The sequence below is a fragment of the Glycine soja genome, chromosome 9 (assembly GCF_004193775.1).
Source record: "Glycine soja cultivar W05 chromosome 9, ASM419377v2, whole genome shotgun sequence".
Classification (NCBI taxonomy): domain Eukaryota; kingdom Viridiplantae; phylum Streptophyta; class Magnoliopsida; order Fabales; family Fabaceae; genus Glycine; species Glycine soja.
The window spans coordinates 8824504-8840491 of record NC_041010.1 but is presented as its reverse complement, the minus strand read 5'-3'; the positions used below and the strand labels follow the sequence as shown (position 1 = coordinate 8840491).

General features: G+C 32.5%; 1 protein-coding gene across 2 annotated transcripts; it reads left to right on the top strand.

The window, feature by feature from the left end:
* The first annotated feature begins 247 nt into the window (after window positions 1-247).
* LOC114368069 (CBL-interacting serine/threonine-protein kinase 1-like) lies at window positions 248-8027 on the top strand. 2 transcript variants are annotated; one of them, XM_028325418.1, is made up of 12 exons: window positions 250-942; window positions 1483-1545; window positions 4963-5034; window positions 5126-5233; window positions 5350-5430; window positions 5996-6175; window positions 6270-6482; window positions 6597-6704; window positions 6858-6974; window positions 7287-7349; window positions 7471-7545; window positions 7627-8027. In XM_028325418.1, exons 1-12 carry the CDS (start codon window positions 754-756, stop codon window positions 7699-7701), a joined length of 1344 nt encoding a protein of 447 aa, XP_028181219.1. In that variant the 5' UTR covers window positions 250-753; the 3' UTR covers window positions 7702-8027. The 2 variants fall into 2 exon arrangements, with proteins under 2 accessions (XP_028181220.1, XP_028181219.1); XM_028325419.1 differs by lacking the exon at window positions 5350-5430 and having other exon boundaries at window positions 248-942.
* The last annotated feature ends 7961 nt before the right edge of the window (window positions 8028-15988 follow it).

Below are 15988 nucleotides of genomic sequence, written 5' to 3'. Positions count from 1 at the left end.
TAATTATTAAAAAATTCCAGCCCCTCTTGATGGAAATCACCGAAATGTTGTAACGTGAACCATCCAACAATGTTGTAGCGTGAAAGTGATCCGAGGATACGTGTAGGGAATCAGTTGTCGAAGTTGAACGGTTTGAACCAATCAAAAATACGTCCGCCACATATATATAATAAACACAAACTTTAAATAAAAACAAAATACTAGTATAACACTATTCAACAAAGGACATTGGAAGTATTTATTGGGGATCGTTTCAAAACAGGAGAAGGCATTTTTATTTTTATTTTTTTGTGTGAACCAAACCGAAAGCAGATGAAGCAGAGTAGCAGAAGCAGGGTTCAGTCGAATTTTCCAAATCTTAATCCACTTCTTATCCTAGTAACAAACAACTACACGTTTTTGTTTATCATTCCGAAAATTTTAATTTGTTAATATATTCTTATAAATAGAGGAATCGTTTGCCATTGCCCTTTCCAAACCGTTTCATCTTGTTGCACTTGCAACCGTTGCCATATTAATTATCTTCCAAAATTGTAATCACAATTCATAAAAACAAGCAAGCATCGAAGGACCCAGAAGGATCTCAACAACAAAGAAGCAAACTTTTCATCAATTTTGGCATCAAGAAGAGAAGGGTTGTGTAGTGGAATTGGTTTTTGGCAAAAGGATATTTTTCGTAGGAATTGAAAACAAGTACCAGGAATTTATAGCAACTCAAGCTTCCGTTAGTGTTTTAGAAGGTGGTTTTTGGTGATGGTGATTTTAAACCTTGGGAGAAAGGAGGAGCAGGGAGTGCGACTTGGGAAATACGAGTTGGGAAAGACACTTGGAGAAGGCAATTTTGGAAAAGTCAAGTTGGCAAGGGACACTCATTCTGGCAAACTATTTGCTGTTAAGATCCTTGACAAGAGCAAGATCATTGACCTCAATAACATTGATCAGGTCTGGTTCAATTACTTCCTCAATTATTGCTTTTCATTCTTTTTTAATGTGGTTTTGGAATGGGCTTTTACAAATTGGGAGTTTTCAAACTTGGGTTTTGTCCCAATTCATGGGAAGAGTTCAATGAGAAGCATGAACCGAATTCTCCTAAATCGTCTGGCACAAAAGAAAACTGAAAATTAGATGGTCACTTCAGGGTCCTATAATGTAATTAGGTTCTATATCCATTTTGATTTGCAATTTTTGTGCAAAGTGTGTTTTCACAAATCGGGAGTTTTCAAACTTGGGCTTTGTCTCAATTCACGTGAAGAGAGTTCAATGAGAAGCAAGAATCAAATTTTCCAAAATCTTCTTACACAAAAGAAAACTTAAAATTCGGTGGTCCTACACTCCTACAATGTAATTGGGTTCTATATTCATTTTGATTTGCAATTTTTTGCGCAAAGTTTCTGTGTGTTTCTTTACCTCCTTTTGCTTATAAATTATGATTCAAATCAATACAACCGATCAGTTTTCTCATCCTCCATTTTTTCATAGCAGATAAAGAGGGAAATATCGACCTTGAAGCTCCTAAAGCATCCGAACGTGGTTAGATTATACGAGGTAACATCCTAATTCTATTTGCAATCCACAACAAACGTAAAACATAATTTAAAAAAAATGATATCCAAATTTAATTAAGGTTGTTTGTTGTTACACTTGTTGCACCTATAAGTTAGTACAATTGGCTTCTTTTTCAAATTTTTTAATACTATATTTTCTCTCCCGACCTTCATCCTTCATCTGCCCTCAATTTTTTCTGGGTTTTGAAATGATCCACTTGTGGATGCACTATTTTTCGTTTATCCTTTAATATTTGCTTTGCTCTTTTTTTTTCTTTTCTTGACCATTTTTTTTCTTTTTTAGTGTAAAGTGCAGTTAATGCACTTTAAAATCATTGATTTTAGAAGTATTTCCATTTTTGATGCGTTGTTTTGGCATTTCTCTACTTAGTCAGGAAAAGTTAACATCGCTTTTATTTTCTTTGTGGAAACATGTCTACGTGGTTATCGGATCAACAATGTCTACAGTTTCTTCACTCGTTGACATACTCAGCAAATTGGAATAATTAAAATGAAATTGGATTGTTCAGATTTATCTTGATAAATCTTATCATATTTAAAACACACACGAGTAGCTCGATTTTTCATCTAGGTTCTATTTCATTGACAGTGTGAAATTCATTTCGTGTTTTGGATGAGCCCCAAAATTGATTTTGAAGTAATAGAATTATGTTTATATATTTTTATTTTAAAGGAAAATTAGAGTGGTAAAACTTAATATAACTTTTATAGAATAAACTCTCATTTTACTCCACAAATTAGTCTCTGAATTTGTTAGCTGTGATAATAACTCTTGGATCCAACTAAGCGAGCAAGGTTCTATAAGTGATTCAACTTACTTTTCTTTTATAATTGAGAGTAGTTGACTTTTACTGACCTAACTTAACTCAATCCTTTAGTGAGTTAGATTAAGGATATTTTTTTTCCCTTTTTTGATCTATAAACATTAATTTGCTAGTTTTTGTTAAATATATTAGTCATATGATTCAAACTCACTGGAGACCTCTCTCTTCTTTCTTTTTTCTTGCACTATTCTTTAATCATTGGATTAATTTTATATCTCCCAGTTAGAATAATGATATATTTGATTAACTATAAAAAAATACTTTTAGATGTTGAATGTACTTTTGAAGAATAAATTCATTTTTGTGATATTTTTTTATTACTTCTAAAAGTACGTTTATAAATAAAAAAAATTGTCTAAAAATTCAGTTTTATATAAATAAGACTTGATTGTTTTTATAAAATTCAGTTTACAAACTTAAAACTTATCCTTTAACGAACTTTACAAACTTTAACCTAAATCTGTACTAACTCGTGGGTACAACTCAGTTTACCAGCTTTATCTCACGAGCTAACATAATGTCTATTTCACACACGCCGCACTAGCCAAATCCCCCAGCATCAAGGTCCACACTTCCCTCAATTATTGAATCTCAGATGTCTACATTCTCCCCACATTGGTGCACATTTTGTGTCTCAATTGGCTTAATTAAGGTCATAGTCACCCTTTATCTGATCTTAAGAGTTCTCAAGTGTATGGCCATAGTTATTGGATTATCGGATAACATTGGCATTTATCTCAATTGAAGGGATTTAGTTGATTGATGGATTGAATTGAGGACCACTAACAATATGAAGTTTTCATAAAGGATAAAATTTTTAAAAAATAAAATAAAACTAGTGGTGAGGTGAAGCTAAATTATGCCGCAAATTACGATCTCTCAAAAACACGTTTGGAAATTGGAATCCAGTTATGCTTCCTGTCTTTCAAAACACGTTTGGAATCCTGTTTTTGCTTTTCTATATTTTTCGAACCTTGAACTACACCCTTGTACTTAATGCTTCGAATTTTATTCTTTGGTTCCTTTTCGCGTTAAAATTAATTATTCTAATATATGTATAGAGGATTATAATACTTTAAAATTAATACTAATACAAAATTATGGTGAAATATTGAGACCAACCTAAAAATACATGATTTATAATGAAATACCAAAAATATAAACATAACAACAGATGACAAGGATTAAACTATTATTTGTTATATAAAAGAAAAATTGAAAATAAATATTTATTTATAAATTTAAAATAGAGAAAAAGGGTTACACACCAATAATTTACACATTTAATCACAACCCATCGGAAATAAAATTATGTATAATAAGTTTATTGACTTTTAAAAATAATTATTTTAAAGTAATTCAAATGATGACATGTGATCTGATGATAATATAAAATTGTTTTACACTGTTAAGTAAATAATGATATAAAATTATTTTACACCGTAAATACATTAAAATCTTTAAAATATATGTTTTAACTTTTTTTAACGACGAAGTATTCACCTATAATTTGTCAGTATTGTTGTAAATTTAATATTTTCTTTTGCTGTGATTGTAAAATTAATATTTATATATAACTCGAGTATACTAATACCACTTATGGTCCTATTATGGTTCTACTTATCATCATGAGCAGGCATACGTCTTATGCGTGAAATAACATTCTAAAGATCACACGGTCCCACCATATAGCGATGAATTCAAATTGTAAATGAGAGTTACGTATTAGCTAGTTTAATACAATTTTTTTTTTTCAATCATTAAGCATCCACCCATAATTTGTCATTATTATCATAATTGAATAAAACCTTTCAGTGTCTGTTAGTAGATAAATTAGTGAATCACAATACACTGTGTTTAATGTTAGGAGGGGCCCAATATGTCTCTATTTTAATTGTCCCCATACACATCTTATGCATAATTTAGAAAGATCAGATGGTCTCACCATATATAACATATCTTATACACCAAGATTTTGATTCAAAAAGCATTTATATAAGCTCTAATCTTTTATATATTATACAGATAAGCATTTACATACATTATTATGTATACAAAACAAAATACACATCGTATATTGTGGTACTTACATTTACTTTATCCAACAAAATGTAAAAGACTCAGATCTGCAGCTTGTCACACTACTAGAAAAATGGCTTTTTAAGACACGTGATTTACGACGGTTATTTGAAGAACCACTTTAGAAAGTGGTGCGTGATCAGTGATGAGTATATATATATATATATATATGTATGTTTCAAAAGATTAATCTGCAAAGTAAAAACTCATGAATGATTTTTATATTATACCCTTTAACACGAGAAGTTTGAACTAGCTTAAAATGTAAATACTTTGCACAAGAGCATTTATCTTGTATTACTATTCAGCTTTTTAGAAGAAGAATGAGACACAATTGCTTAAACTGATGTGTAAGACATTGAATAGTTTGTCACATCTCTAACAGCTCCAAACCTCAGTTGAAGGACAATATAATATGATTTATTGCAATTAAAAGCAGCTTGACTCTATGAAACCTTGATGTTCTGATTATGATTTATCCTGTAATTATGCAGGTCTTGGCTAGCAAAACCAAAATTTATATGGTACTTGAGTACGTGAATGGAGGAGAATTATTTGACAAAATTGTAAGGAGCAATTGCTTGTTTATTATTCATATACATGATGATCTATTGCCTAATTGGCAATCACAATCAATGAACTATTTTGTCTTCACAGGCATCCAAAGGTAAACTGAAAGAAGCTGAAGGTAGGAAAATATTCCAGCAGTTGATTGATTGTGTGAGCTTCTGCCACAATAAAGGTGTCTTCCACAGGGATCTCAAGGTATTTCATTTGTCTTCTTAAGAACTGTTGTTAGTATTTTGGAGATAAATTTGAAACTGTGCTCCATTGTTACCAATTTTTGGGGTCATTTTTACACAAATGATAACTTCTTGCAGCTGGAGAATGTACTTGTGGATGCCAAAGGGAACATAAAGATAACCGATTTTAATCTTAGTGCTTTGCCCCAGCATTTTAGGGTGAGATACCACTTCTATGTACCATACCTCAAGGCAACTTCTTATTTTTCACTCAAAAATGGAAAACTTATGAAAGTGCTTTCTAAACATGTTTCAAAAAAGACATTTCCTTTGCATACTATAACTAGTTATTTTAGTTCTATATAAACATATTTCCTGCTATAACTAGTTATTTTGGAATATTTAAAAATATTGGAATATTTTAAAGTATTTTATTGTTCCTCATAAATTCTAATGGAAGCATGAAGAGAGCAGCAGAGAAAGAAGAAATGAATTTGGAAAACAGCTTTTAACGAATTATTGCCACATACTGGTTTGGTTATTAGTATAGCTTTTATACATAGAGGAAGTTAGTTACAATCCTAACTAACTACTAACAACCATAACTAGAAGTCAGTTACAAGACTAACTAACTAGTAACAACCATAACAAACTACTAACATAGCTAATAGTTCCTTACTATGGCAATTTTCAATCCTTCATTGAAATTCGTGGTCAAAGCAAATTTATATTACCTTTCCATCATTTTGGTAATTGACTTGTGATAAATGTATGAATATTTCAGGCAGATGGGTTGCTGCATACAACATGTGGAAGTCCCAATTATGTTGCCCCTGAAATTCTTGCCAATAAAGGCTATGATGGTGCAACATCAGACATATGGTCATGTGGTGTTATCTTGTATGTAATTCTAACAGGATACCTTCCTTTTGATGACAGAAATCTTGCAGTTCTCTATCAAAAGGTATTCCTACACGTTGCTTCTATGATCTTTTTATATAGTTTAGTTTAGTAGTTTTATAAACTAAATATCATTTTCTTTGCCATGAGGATCACAGATTTTTAAAGGAGAAGTTCAGATACCAAGATGGCTATCACCTGGTTCTCAAAACATTATAAAGAGAATGCTTGATGCCAATCCTAAAACCCGGATAACAATGGCTATGATCAAAGAAGATGAATGGTTCAAGGAGGGTTATACTCCTGCAAATCCAGAAGATGAGGAAGAGAGTGTGTATATTGATGACGAAGACTTTTCAATCCATGATGTGGTATACTTTGTAACGTCCAGTAGTTTATCATTAATAATTGGTATCACTTATTTATTTATTTATTTTTTTCCTTTATGCTTTTGCCTGTAATCTGAACAATTATTTTGGTTACAGTCACATGAAGCAGATCAAGGGTGTCCAAGATCACCAACACTTATCAATGCATTCCAGTTGATATCAATGTCTTCAAGTCTAGATCTCTCTGGTCTTTTTGAGCAAGAGGTGAGGATATGGGATCATGGAAGTTTATTGGCACTTGGCAGGACACATTTATTATGTTTTGACCTTATTTCCCTAAGTTTTAACTTATAAGATATTTACCAATTCCTAAGAAAAGTTCACTCAATTTAACAGACATTGTACTTTATATTCCAGGATGTTTCTGAGAGGAAGATAAGATTTACATCCATCCATTCACCAAAAGATTTGGTTGAGAGGATAGAAGACATTGTAACAGAAATGGGATTCAGAGTCCAGAAGAAAAATGGGATGGTCAGTACCATTGACTATTTTTGTTAAGGCTTATTGTGTTATACCCAGCATACATGCTAATAATTGAAGTATTAGTAGTTTAGAAAAAAGACTATGCACTAATAATATAAAATAATTTTATATTTTCATCCAATCACAAACCACTATGTATGATAAGTTTGTTGACATTCACAATATAATAATTGTTTAAAAGTCATATTAACGGTGGTTTATAATTGAACAACAATACAAAAATATTTTACACTGTTAGTAAGCATGACCATTAAACTCTTATTAGTTTTGCTAAATAGTCTTTACAACGTTGGATTTCAGTTGAAAGTGATACAAGAGATCAAAGTACAGAAATGTCCAGGTAGCTTCTCAGTGGAAGCAGAGGTAATGCATGTTGAGATCGAGCTAAACTTCTTATAATGATGTCCACAGCTTAATATCTGCAATTTGCATGTATATTTCATAGTTTTCTGATATTTTGAAATTATCTTATTCTAAAAAACAGGTGTTTGAAATAAGTCCATCCTTGTATGTAGTAGAGTTAAGTAAGTCTTGTGGAGATGCTTCTCTATATAGACAGGTATGTATACTATCTCTCTCTATGCTCCCTCATCCAGAAAACTGAATGCTGATATGTACTTGTTTTTTTGTTATTATGTAGTTATGTAAGAAGTTATCAAATGATTTGGGTGTTCACACAAGGCAACAACTAGGGAGCTCAGAAGTGATGGCCTAAAAGAAAAGAATTGGGAAGCTAAATAATGCATATATTTTGCCTTTTTCTTTGGGGTGGGGTAGTTATGTAGGTGTGTTAAAATATCAATTTTATATACCATTTTCACCAAGTTAGTGATGTGCCTGTATCTCTATTAGATAGATAAAAGAAGAGCACCTAATTTCTATTTAAACAATCTGTTCATTAGTTGAACTCCATAGACCATATCTTAGATTGCATAAAACAATAAATGTGGATGATCTGAAATCTTTATTGAAAGATGGTGGAAGTGAGAATTATGTGGTTGCTGAATTAAAAAAGCTAAAAGATAAAGCTTTTATAACTTACTCTGAGGCCGGGTTGTATCTATGCATGATTGTTTACAATTAAATGGCTTGGAAGATTGTTTGTTAAGTGTCTAACCGACCGGGAAACCATTAGAAGCATTCAAATTCAGTTGCGCATAACTTTCTATGACAAGCGGACTACAGTTTCTTGAAATATATTGGAAATACGTGGATGATCTGCATAATATTTTATGGGAAATATAATAATGATTTCTTCAATCGTCTTTATATTCCTGACGAAGGGCTTCAATTTTTGGCAAATGAACTAAGATATCTTAGTTGGTATTTTTACCCTCTAGAATCCTTGCCAGACAATTTATCTGTTAAAAAACGTGTAATTAAATTAGCAATGCAGAATGGAAAAATTTTGGGACGGAGTAAAGGTAAATATGAGTCTCGCTCTTATAATTTTTTGTTAATTCAAGGAATATGAAAATTAGCTAAATTAGGTTGTGTGATATCTTTATTTTATTACAAAATCTGGTGAGTTTAAAAGAAGTCGACCTCAGCAACTCTGTAAAGTTAAAGGAGCTACAAGATTTCACCAAAAACCTCAAATCTTCTTGAACTGCTTCTGTGTCGTTGTTCTATGTTGACTAGCGAGCATCCATCTTCTTTCTCTCTAGGCAAACTTTGTCAATGTCTATAACACCCTCTACCCCGACATACATATAAATAAGAAAAACATATAAAAATACGGAATTAACTAAAATGATTTTATTCAATTAATATAAAGGAGCTCACATGAGTAAAACGGTCACATTCGCTCTAATATTACCAAAAAAAACTTATTAAAAACATATTTGGCTCAGAACAAGTCGTCAAAGTTTACAAATTTTTTTTTGTTAAATCAATGAGGTAAAATAGAATAAAATAACATCATGCAATTAAAATAAAAATTCATCCCCAATGTCGCATCCTATCAGATCATTGTGTTTCAGCGTCCACTAGCACGAGGTTCTTTAAAGTCATCTACCTAGTAATCTGCTCCCATGTACATAAGGTTCGAGATCATCACAGGATCCAAATACAAATAACACACAGGGAGTGAGTTGTCACATTTCTAAATAAAGTACAAATAAACAAAGACATGATCAAAATAAATTATGGAAGTATTTATAACATAGCTCAACTTAATACAATCCACGAAAATTCACCACTTTAGTATTTAAAATTCATTTTTCAATCACAATTCACATTACACATGAATCACACACTTGGGTGAAGACATAATAACACATTAATTTCATAATAGACAATTAGCAAGCGTTATGCAACAATTATACTAAGACTCAAACCTATATACAATGTGATACCATATCAGTGAAAAACCACACTAGGACGCTTAGGAGTACATAACAAGACACACCACATAATAAGTATGCCAGGTCACTCTCATTAAGTAAAATCATAAGGTGACCAGTTAAGGTCACTCTGTTTTGCAAGAATGCTTTAACCATATGGGATCAACATAGACTTAAAGAAGCACTCAAACCAAGTGTTTTTACCCTCAAGGCCTAGACTCCGAAGAATCCGTTAGGACCTCACCTTCCCGATTCAGGTCCAACCCCTAAAATAATTTTCGCACGCAAACACTACTCATGAATTATACAATACACACGACCTCACACTCGTGTTTCAAACATGTTTAACACATTGCACTACAATTTAACATTTTAGGTTCCTAACTAGGAATCCTACACTTTCCCTTTAACACTGCGCATAAACACTTTTCTTAAGGTAAACATCAGTCGGGTTATTGTATAATTCACAGCTCACAATACAAGAATTGTCACATCAAGTGTTAACCACACACTTATTCATAACCAAATCTCATGTCCATTATTTAACATCTCATAATGTCACAATCCATCATCACATGTTTATGTGTATCTCACATTAACACATGTTCAACTTTGCATTTATACTCAATCTCAATAACAATATTATAATCTTAAAGAAACATGTTATCCCACAATTCATCACATATTCCATTTATCACTTATACACAATTTCATGATCCCAATATAACTATTTATCACGCTAATCTTATCTAAAACATAAACAAATTATATAAAAATGCTTCTCACAACACGGGGAGTAAAACCCCTCAAATAATTTCATATAATCATACAGGAAGAATTACAATACAATAAACATCCCAAAATAAATCCCAATTTGATCGTCGTGAAATTTGAACACTGGGTTCAAAATTCATATTCACACATCTCCACCATTGGGATTTGCAAAGCAATGTTTGTGGAGGGAAAAATGTTCATCGCACGCAAACAGTACAATGAAGGCTCTAATCCCTTCTCCTTCTCTCTAATGCTCAGAAACCCTAGCAGAGCAACCAGAGGAAAAACTTGGAGAATCTTAGGAAACCGTTAGAGATGCCACTATCACTCTCGGACTGGACATGTGAGCCTGCTTAAAGGTAAGGGATGAGTTTATCGCAATTGGGGTTAGAATGAACATGTGTAGTGATCCTTAGATGATTAAATTGAGGTTTATTTTGGGATGTTTATTGAATTATAATTTTTCCTTTACGATTATAAATATGATATTGTTGTGTTTGACAGACCAATTGATGTTCTAATGCAAATTGGTTGATAAAATTGAGTGCTCTTGGTGTTTTCGTGTTTTTGACCTATGATTTTGATTCATTGATTTTGATATGATTGTGTGAAATTGTTTGAGGAATTTTATTCCCCATGTTGTGAGAAGCATTTTTGTATAAATTGTTTGTACTTTGGACAAGATTTGCTAGATTGGTATGATAAATTGTTATATTGAGATTATGAAATGGTGATTCAAATTGTGAGTAAATGACAAATTGAACCTGTGATGAATGATGAGATACATGTGTATTGAGATGTTGTATATATTGAGTTGTGAGCTATGAAATGTGCAATCATACAATTTAAGACCTTTTAAGGGCGACGAGTTTTTGCGCGACGAGTATTGTGATGGGATCCACTGTAGGAACCCGACGAGTTGAATCACTTTAAGGTGCGACGAGTTAAAATGATTTCAAAAACAATTGAGTAGTTTTGTATATTGCATAGTTCATAGGTAAAGTGTATATGATTCATGAGGTGTGATAACATGTTACTTTGGGATTATACCATTGTGATTGAAACTGAGTGTATGTGATAAATTGAGTATGTATTGACTTGTAATATATATGTGCATTGAGATGTTGTGTGCATTGAGTTGTGAGCTATGAATCGTACAATCACACGACTATAAAACCCTTTAAGGGCAATGAGTTAATGCGCGACGAGTATTGTGATGGGAACCATTGTGGAACCCGACGAGTTTAATCACAAGCGCGACAAGATAAAATTATTTTGAGAAAAATTGAGGAGTCGTGTGTTTTGTATAATTCATAGATAGAGTCTGTGTGCTAAAATGTTTTCTGCGTTGGACCTAAATCAGGAGGGAGAGGCCCCAACAGACTCTTTAGAGTCTAAGCCTTGGGGGTAAATACACCCTATTTGAGTGCTCCTTTAAGTCTGTGTCGATCCCACATGGTTGGAGCATTCTTGCAAAACAGTGTGATCTTGACTAGTCTCCCTATGATATTACCTAGTGAGAGTGACTTGACTTACCAGTGTGTGGTCTGTCTTGTCATGTACTCCTAGGTGTCCGACGAAGTTTTTTACTGCCATGGTACCACATTGCATATAGGATTGAGTCTTAGTACATTTGTTGCATAACGCTTGTGTATTGATCGATATTGCTTGGTTGAATGATATTGTGTTTTAATCCTTGAGTATATGAATGATGTGAAAATGTGTGAGACGTGTAGTGTTGAGATGTGTTGTCACGCGATAAATGGTGGAATGACGTGAGTTGTGTTTAAGTAAGTTGTATTTCATTTAAATGATATGTTTATCTATGTTGTTTTGTTTCTCTCTATTAGTTAGGAATGTGATAACTCACTCCCTGTGTGTTGTTTGTGTTTGGATCTTGTGATGATCTCGAATCTTGTGTTCGTGGGAGCAGATAATTAGGTGCATAGCTATGGAGAACCTCATGCTAGAGAATGATGGAACATAATGCTCTGATAGGTTGTGACATTGAGGCATGAGCTTTTGTTTTAAATGCATGATGTTTTGAGCCGAAAATATTTCTTACAAGTTTTATTTGTAATAGTGAAATGAATGTGAACCTTTTACCCACATGAACTCTTTTATGTTCATTAAATAAAATTTCATTTTATGTAATTCCGTATTTTCCTATATGTTATTATATAAATATGTATATCGAGATAGAGTGTGTCACATATAGAGGAAAAACCCATGTCAGACAACAACGATGCTCCTCAAATAAAGTATGATGTTTTTGTTAGTTTTAGGAGCAAGGACATCTGCCACGAGTTTCTTAGCCATTTGGCTAACACTTTTAAAAGGAAGAACATAAATGCATTTGTAGATGATAAACTTAAGAAGAGAGGACAAATATGGCCATCACTTGTTAGAGCAATTGAAGGATCATTCATTTTGTTTATAATTTTCTCACCAGACTATGCTTCTTCACATTAGTGTTTAGACCAACTTGTAAAAATACTTGAATGAAGAGAAGACAATAAAAGATTGTAATCCTTGTTTTCTATCATGTAGAACCCACCGATGTAGACATCAGTTGAGGAGTTATAAAAATGCATTTAATGGGCATGGAAGAACAAATAAGACCAAGGTACAAATATGGAGAGATGCCTTGAATAAATCAACTGATTTATCCGGAATTGAGTCATCAAAATTTCAGTAAGCTTTTCCCAAATAAATGTTTAATATTTTAAAGTTTTTTCATAGTATATACGCATATAACCATATCATGGTTGTTTAAATTGCAAAACGATGTAGCCTTTATTTTTTAAATTGTTTTCAACAGAATATATGCTTAATAGTTATTACTTTGGCATAACATAATTTTAGCCAATGTCTCGAAGTAAAAATATTCGTGCAGATGCACGGGTCCCTCTGCTTTGGTTTGCTATTTTTTTTTGTTTTAATACTAAAATTATACTTATATTAAAAATTAAATTATGTCAAAAAATATAAAAAATATAAGAAAAAGTATTAAAAATTATTTGTGTTATATTTTTCAAACTATTTTTTGGTGAATACAAAGAGTTTGATCCTCTTCCTTACTAAAAAAATGACATATTCATTTCTACTATCATTCATATAACATGTGACTATTACGCATAGAAGGTAGGACCTGTCCCATATATACTTTCCTACTTTTCTATTTCTCTTTCAAGTTTTCAAAATTCTTATTTTGGCCATGTTTAAGTGACTTGTCAACAATATAGGATAATTCACTACTAAAAAAGCTAGAATTTATGTCGTAAAATCTAAATCGTTAGCTGGACATGAAGTGTATGATCAGGTGAAAGACATCGTCACTATTTTTGGTAAGACACAAAAGAAGGATCATGCTGACAAGAACATTTGGAAGAAAATGTAAGTATTCTTTGATCTTCCTTATTGGAAGAAGCTACATGTTCGACACTGTCTCGACGTAATACATGTGGAGAAGAATGTTTGTGACAATTTAATAAGCACCCTTCTTAACATGAAAGGCAAGACAAAAGATGGTCTGAAATGTCGTCAGGATTTGGTGGAGATGGGTATACGACAACAGTTGCATCCGTAGGCTAAAGGTTACCGAACGTATTTGCCCCTTGCATGTTACACAATGTCAACCAAGGAGAAGAAACAATTTTGCAATTGTTTGAAAAATGTAAAGGTACCACAAGGATACTTTTCCAATATCAAGAGCCTTGTGGCATTTGATGATTTGAAGTTGGTTGGATTGAAATCTCATGATTGTCATGTGTTAATGCAACAACTACTGCCAGTGGCTGTTCGTGGTATCTTGCCTGACAAAGTAAGGGTTGCCATAACCCGCTTGTGTTTTTTCTTTAATGCCATTTGTAGCAAGGTTATTGACCCAAAACAATTAGATGAGTTGGAGAATCAGGCAGCCATTATCCTGTGTGAATTAGAGATGTATTTTCCGCCATCTTTTTTTGACATCATGGTTCACCTAATTGTTCATCTTGTAAGGGAGATTCGGTTGTGTGGGCCGGTGTTTTTACGTTGGATGTATCCTGTTAAACATTACATGAAAGTGTTGAAAGGATATACAAAAAATTGATATCAACCAGAGGCTAGTATTGTAGAAAGATATGTTGCTGAGAAAACTATTGAGTTTTGTTCAGAATATATAAACAATGCACAACCAATGGGTGTTCCTCAAAGTCGTCATGACAAAATTTAGCATTGGTTAGCACTTGTAGTTTAGCAGTGAACATATTACATGCTATATACATTATTTGTTATTTTAAAACTTAGTGCAATGAATAATATATCCAATACTTTCGAAGGCAAGGAGAATGGACCTGCACCTCAATGGATTGAACCAAAGGTATGTCGTTATTCCCGTATTGAATGAAATTTCAAATAAGTACCATGCGCTACCTAGAAATGAAAAATCTTAATTGGATATTTTCATATTGCACGTAGAGTCATGTACAAGCCAGAGGGTATGAGGGTGGATATTATGTCATGCATTGGATGTGGTGCATAGTCAGCGTCGGACTGAAGAATGAATGGAACACTGTATGCATACTATTAAAATAACTATTGAATTTGTTTGTATGAAATTTAACCTCAATGTTTCATGTACTTACCTTATATATTTTTTACAAATTTGTAGTGGTTTTATGATGGATCGCCATTAGACGGTGACACCATGATGACCTTATGCAAGAAATGGGCAGCCTATTTTCTACAAGTTTCAAAGCTGGATGTAAATTAGACTAATTTATATGACATAGGAACATTGTTCTTTAGAACAAAACATTTTCATTGTTTATGTTTCATGGATAATTAAGATCATGACTTTCAATTCAGTGTCATTATATAAATGTGTCGACTTGTCTAAAGAATGCCATCTCTTACTTCAGGTGATCATACTGATTACTTGAAGAATGTTGCTGCTATGATTTTTCCGTTACTCCTTTTTCTACCACAGGTAATGGCTAACTTCATATTTAGTATTTGTTTTTCGGATAGAAAGTATGCAAATAAGCCACCATATGTTCCAAGCCTGCATGGATGTAATTGTGATTAATATATGAATGCTGTTAAGCTCTAGTTATTAGTATGTTTGAATAACTTCTTGATAAGGTATGAGTGAAAACTCACATATAAGCTTTTGGAGTTGAGTAAGATTACTGGACTTTCATTTTTCAAATAATTAAGTGTTTAATGCTGCATAAGAAAAATCCTATTATATATATAAAAAATGTTAGGTACAAGTAGTACTCAATAAGTTCCCATTACACATTTTGTATTTGCCTGGTTCTGCCCTATTTCAGATGCCCTTGCCAATCCAAAATCTGATATTTTGCCATTCATCTCATCGTCTAATAGAACATTTCTTGGTTTGACATCTCTATGAATTACTCTGAGTCGAGAGTCGTCGTGAAGGTATAAAATTCTTAATCTTAGATTCTAGTCAAGTTGCTTTTTCTTTCATCATGTAACAACATAAAAACAGAGAGGATATCTAAAAAAAAATCCAACTCTTGCTAAACTAAATCAACGCTGAGTTTAAATTTTCAAAACTAACTCATTTCACTTATATTTTGAGTAATTTAAGCCAACTCTTGCTAGCCAAAGTTGGGTGAATATTCTAATTGGTCCCCAAACTGTGAAGCATAGTCACTTTAGTCTCTGAAAATAATAAAATTCAAAAAAGTTCCTGAAATTACAATCCATATGTACTCACTTTAGTCTAAAGTTCAAAAACTTGTGTAACTTAAATGAAAATATTAACATACTTTCTGGACAAAAGTGACAATCAGTAGTAAAGGGACTAAAATGACAACATAAAGATCTATTCTGAATCTTCTTACTTTCAGGGACCAATGGGATAACACT

Bases quoted from the DNA above. Each gene is read 5' to 3' on its own strand.
- LOC114368069 (XM_028325418.1), top strand. From the start codon at position 754: ATGGTGATTTTAAACCTTGGGAGAAAGGAGGAGCAGGGAGTGCGACTT. The intron at 943-1,482 runs GTCTGGTTCAAT...TTTTCATAGCAG, and splicing joins ACCTCAATAACATTGATCAG to ATAAAGAGGGAAATATCGAC. The intron at 7,350-7,470 runs GTAATGCATGTT...TCTAAAAAACAG, and splicing joins GCTTCTCAGTGGAAGCAGAG to GTGTTTGAAATAAGTCCATC.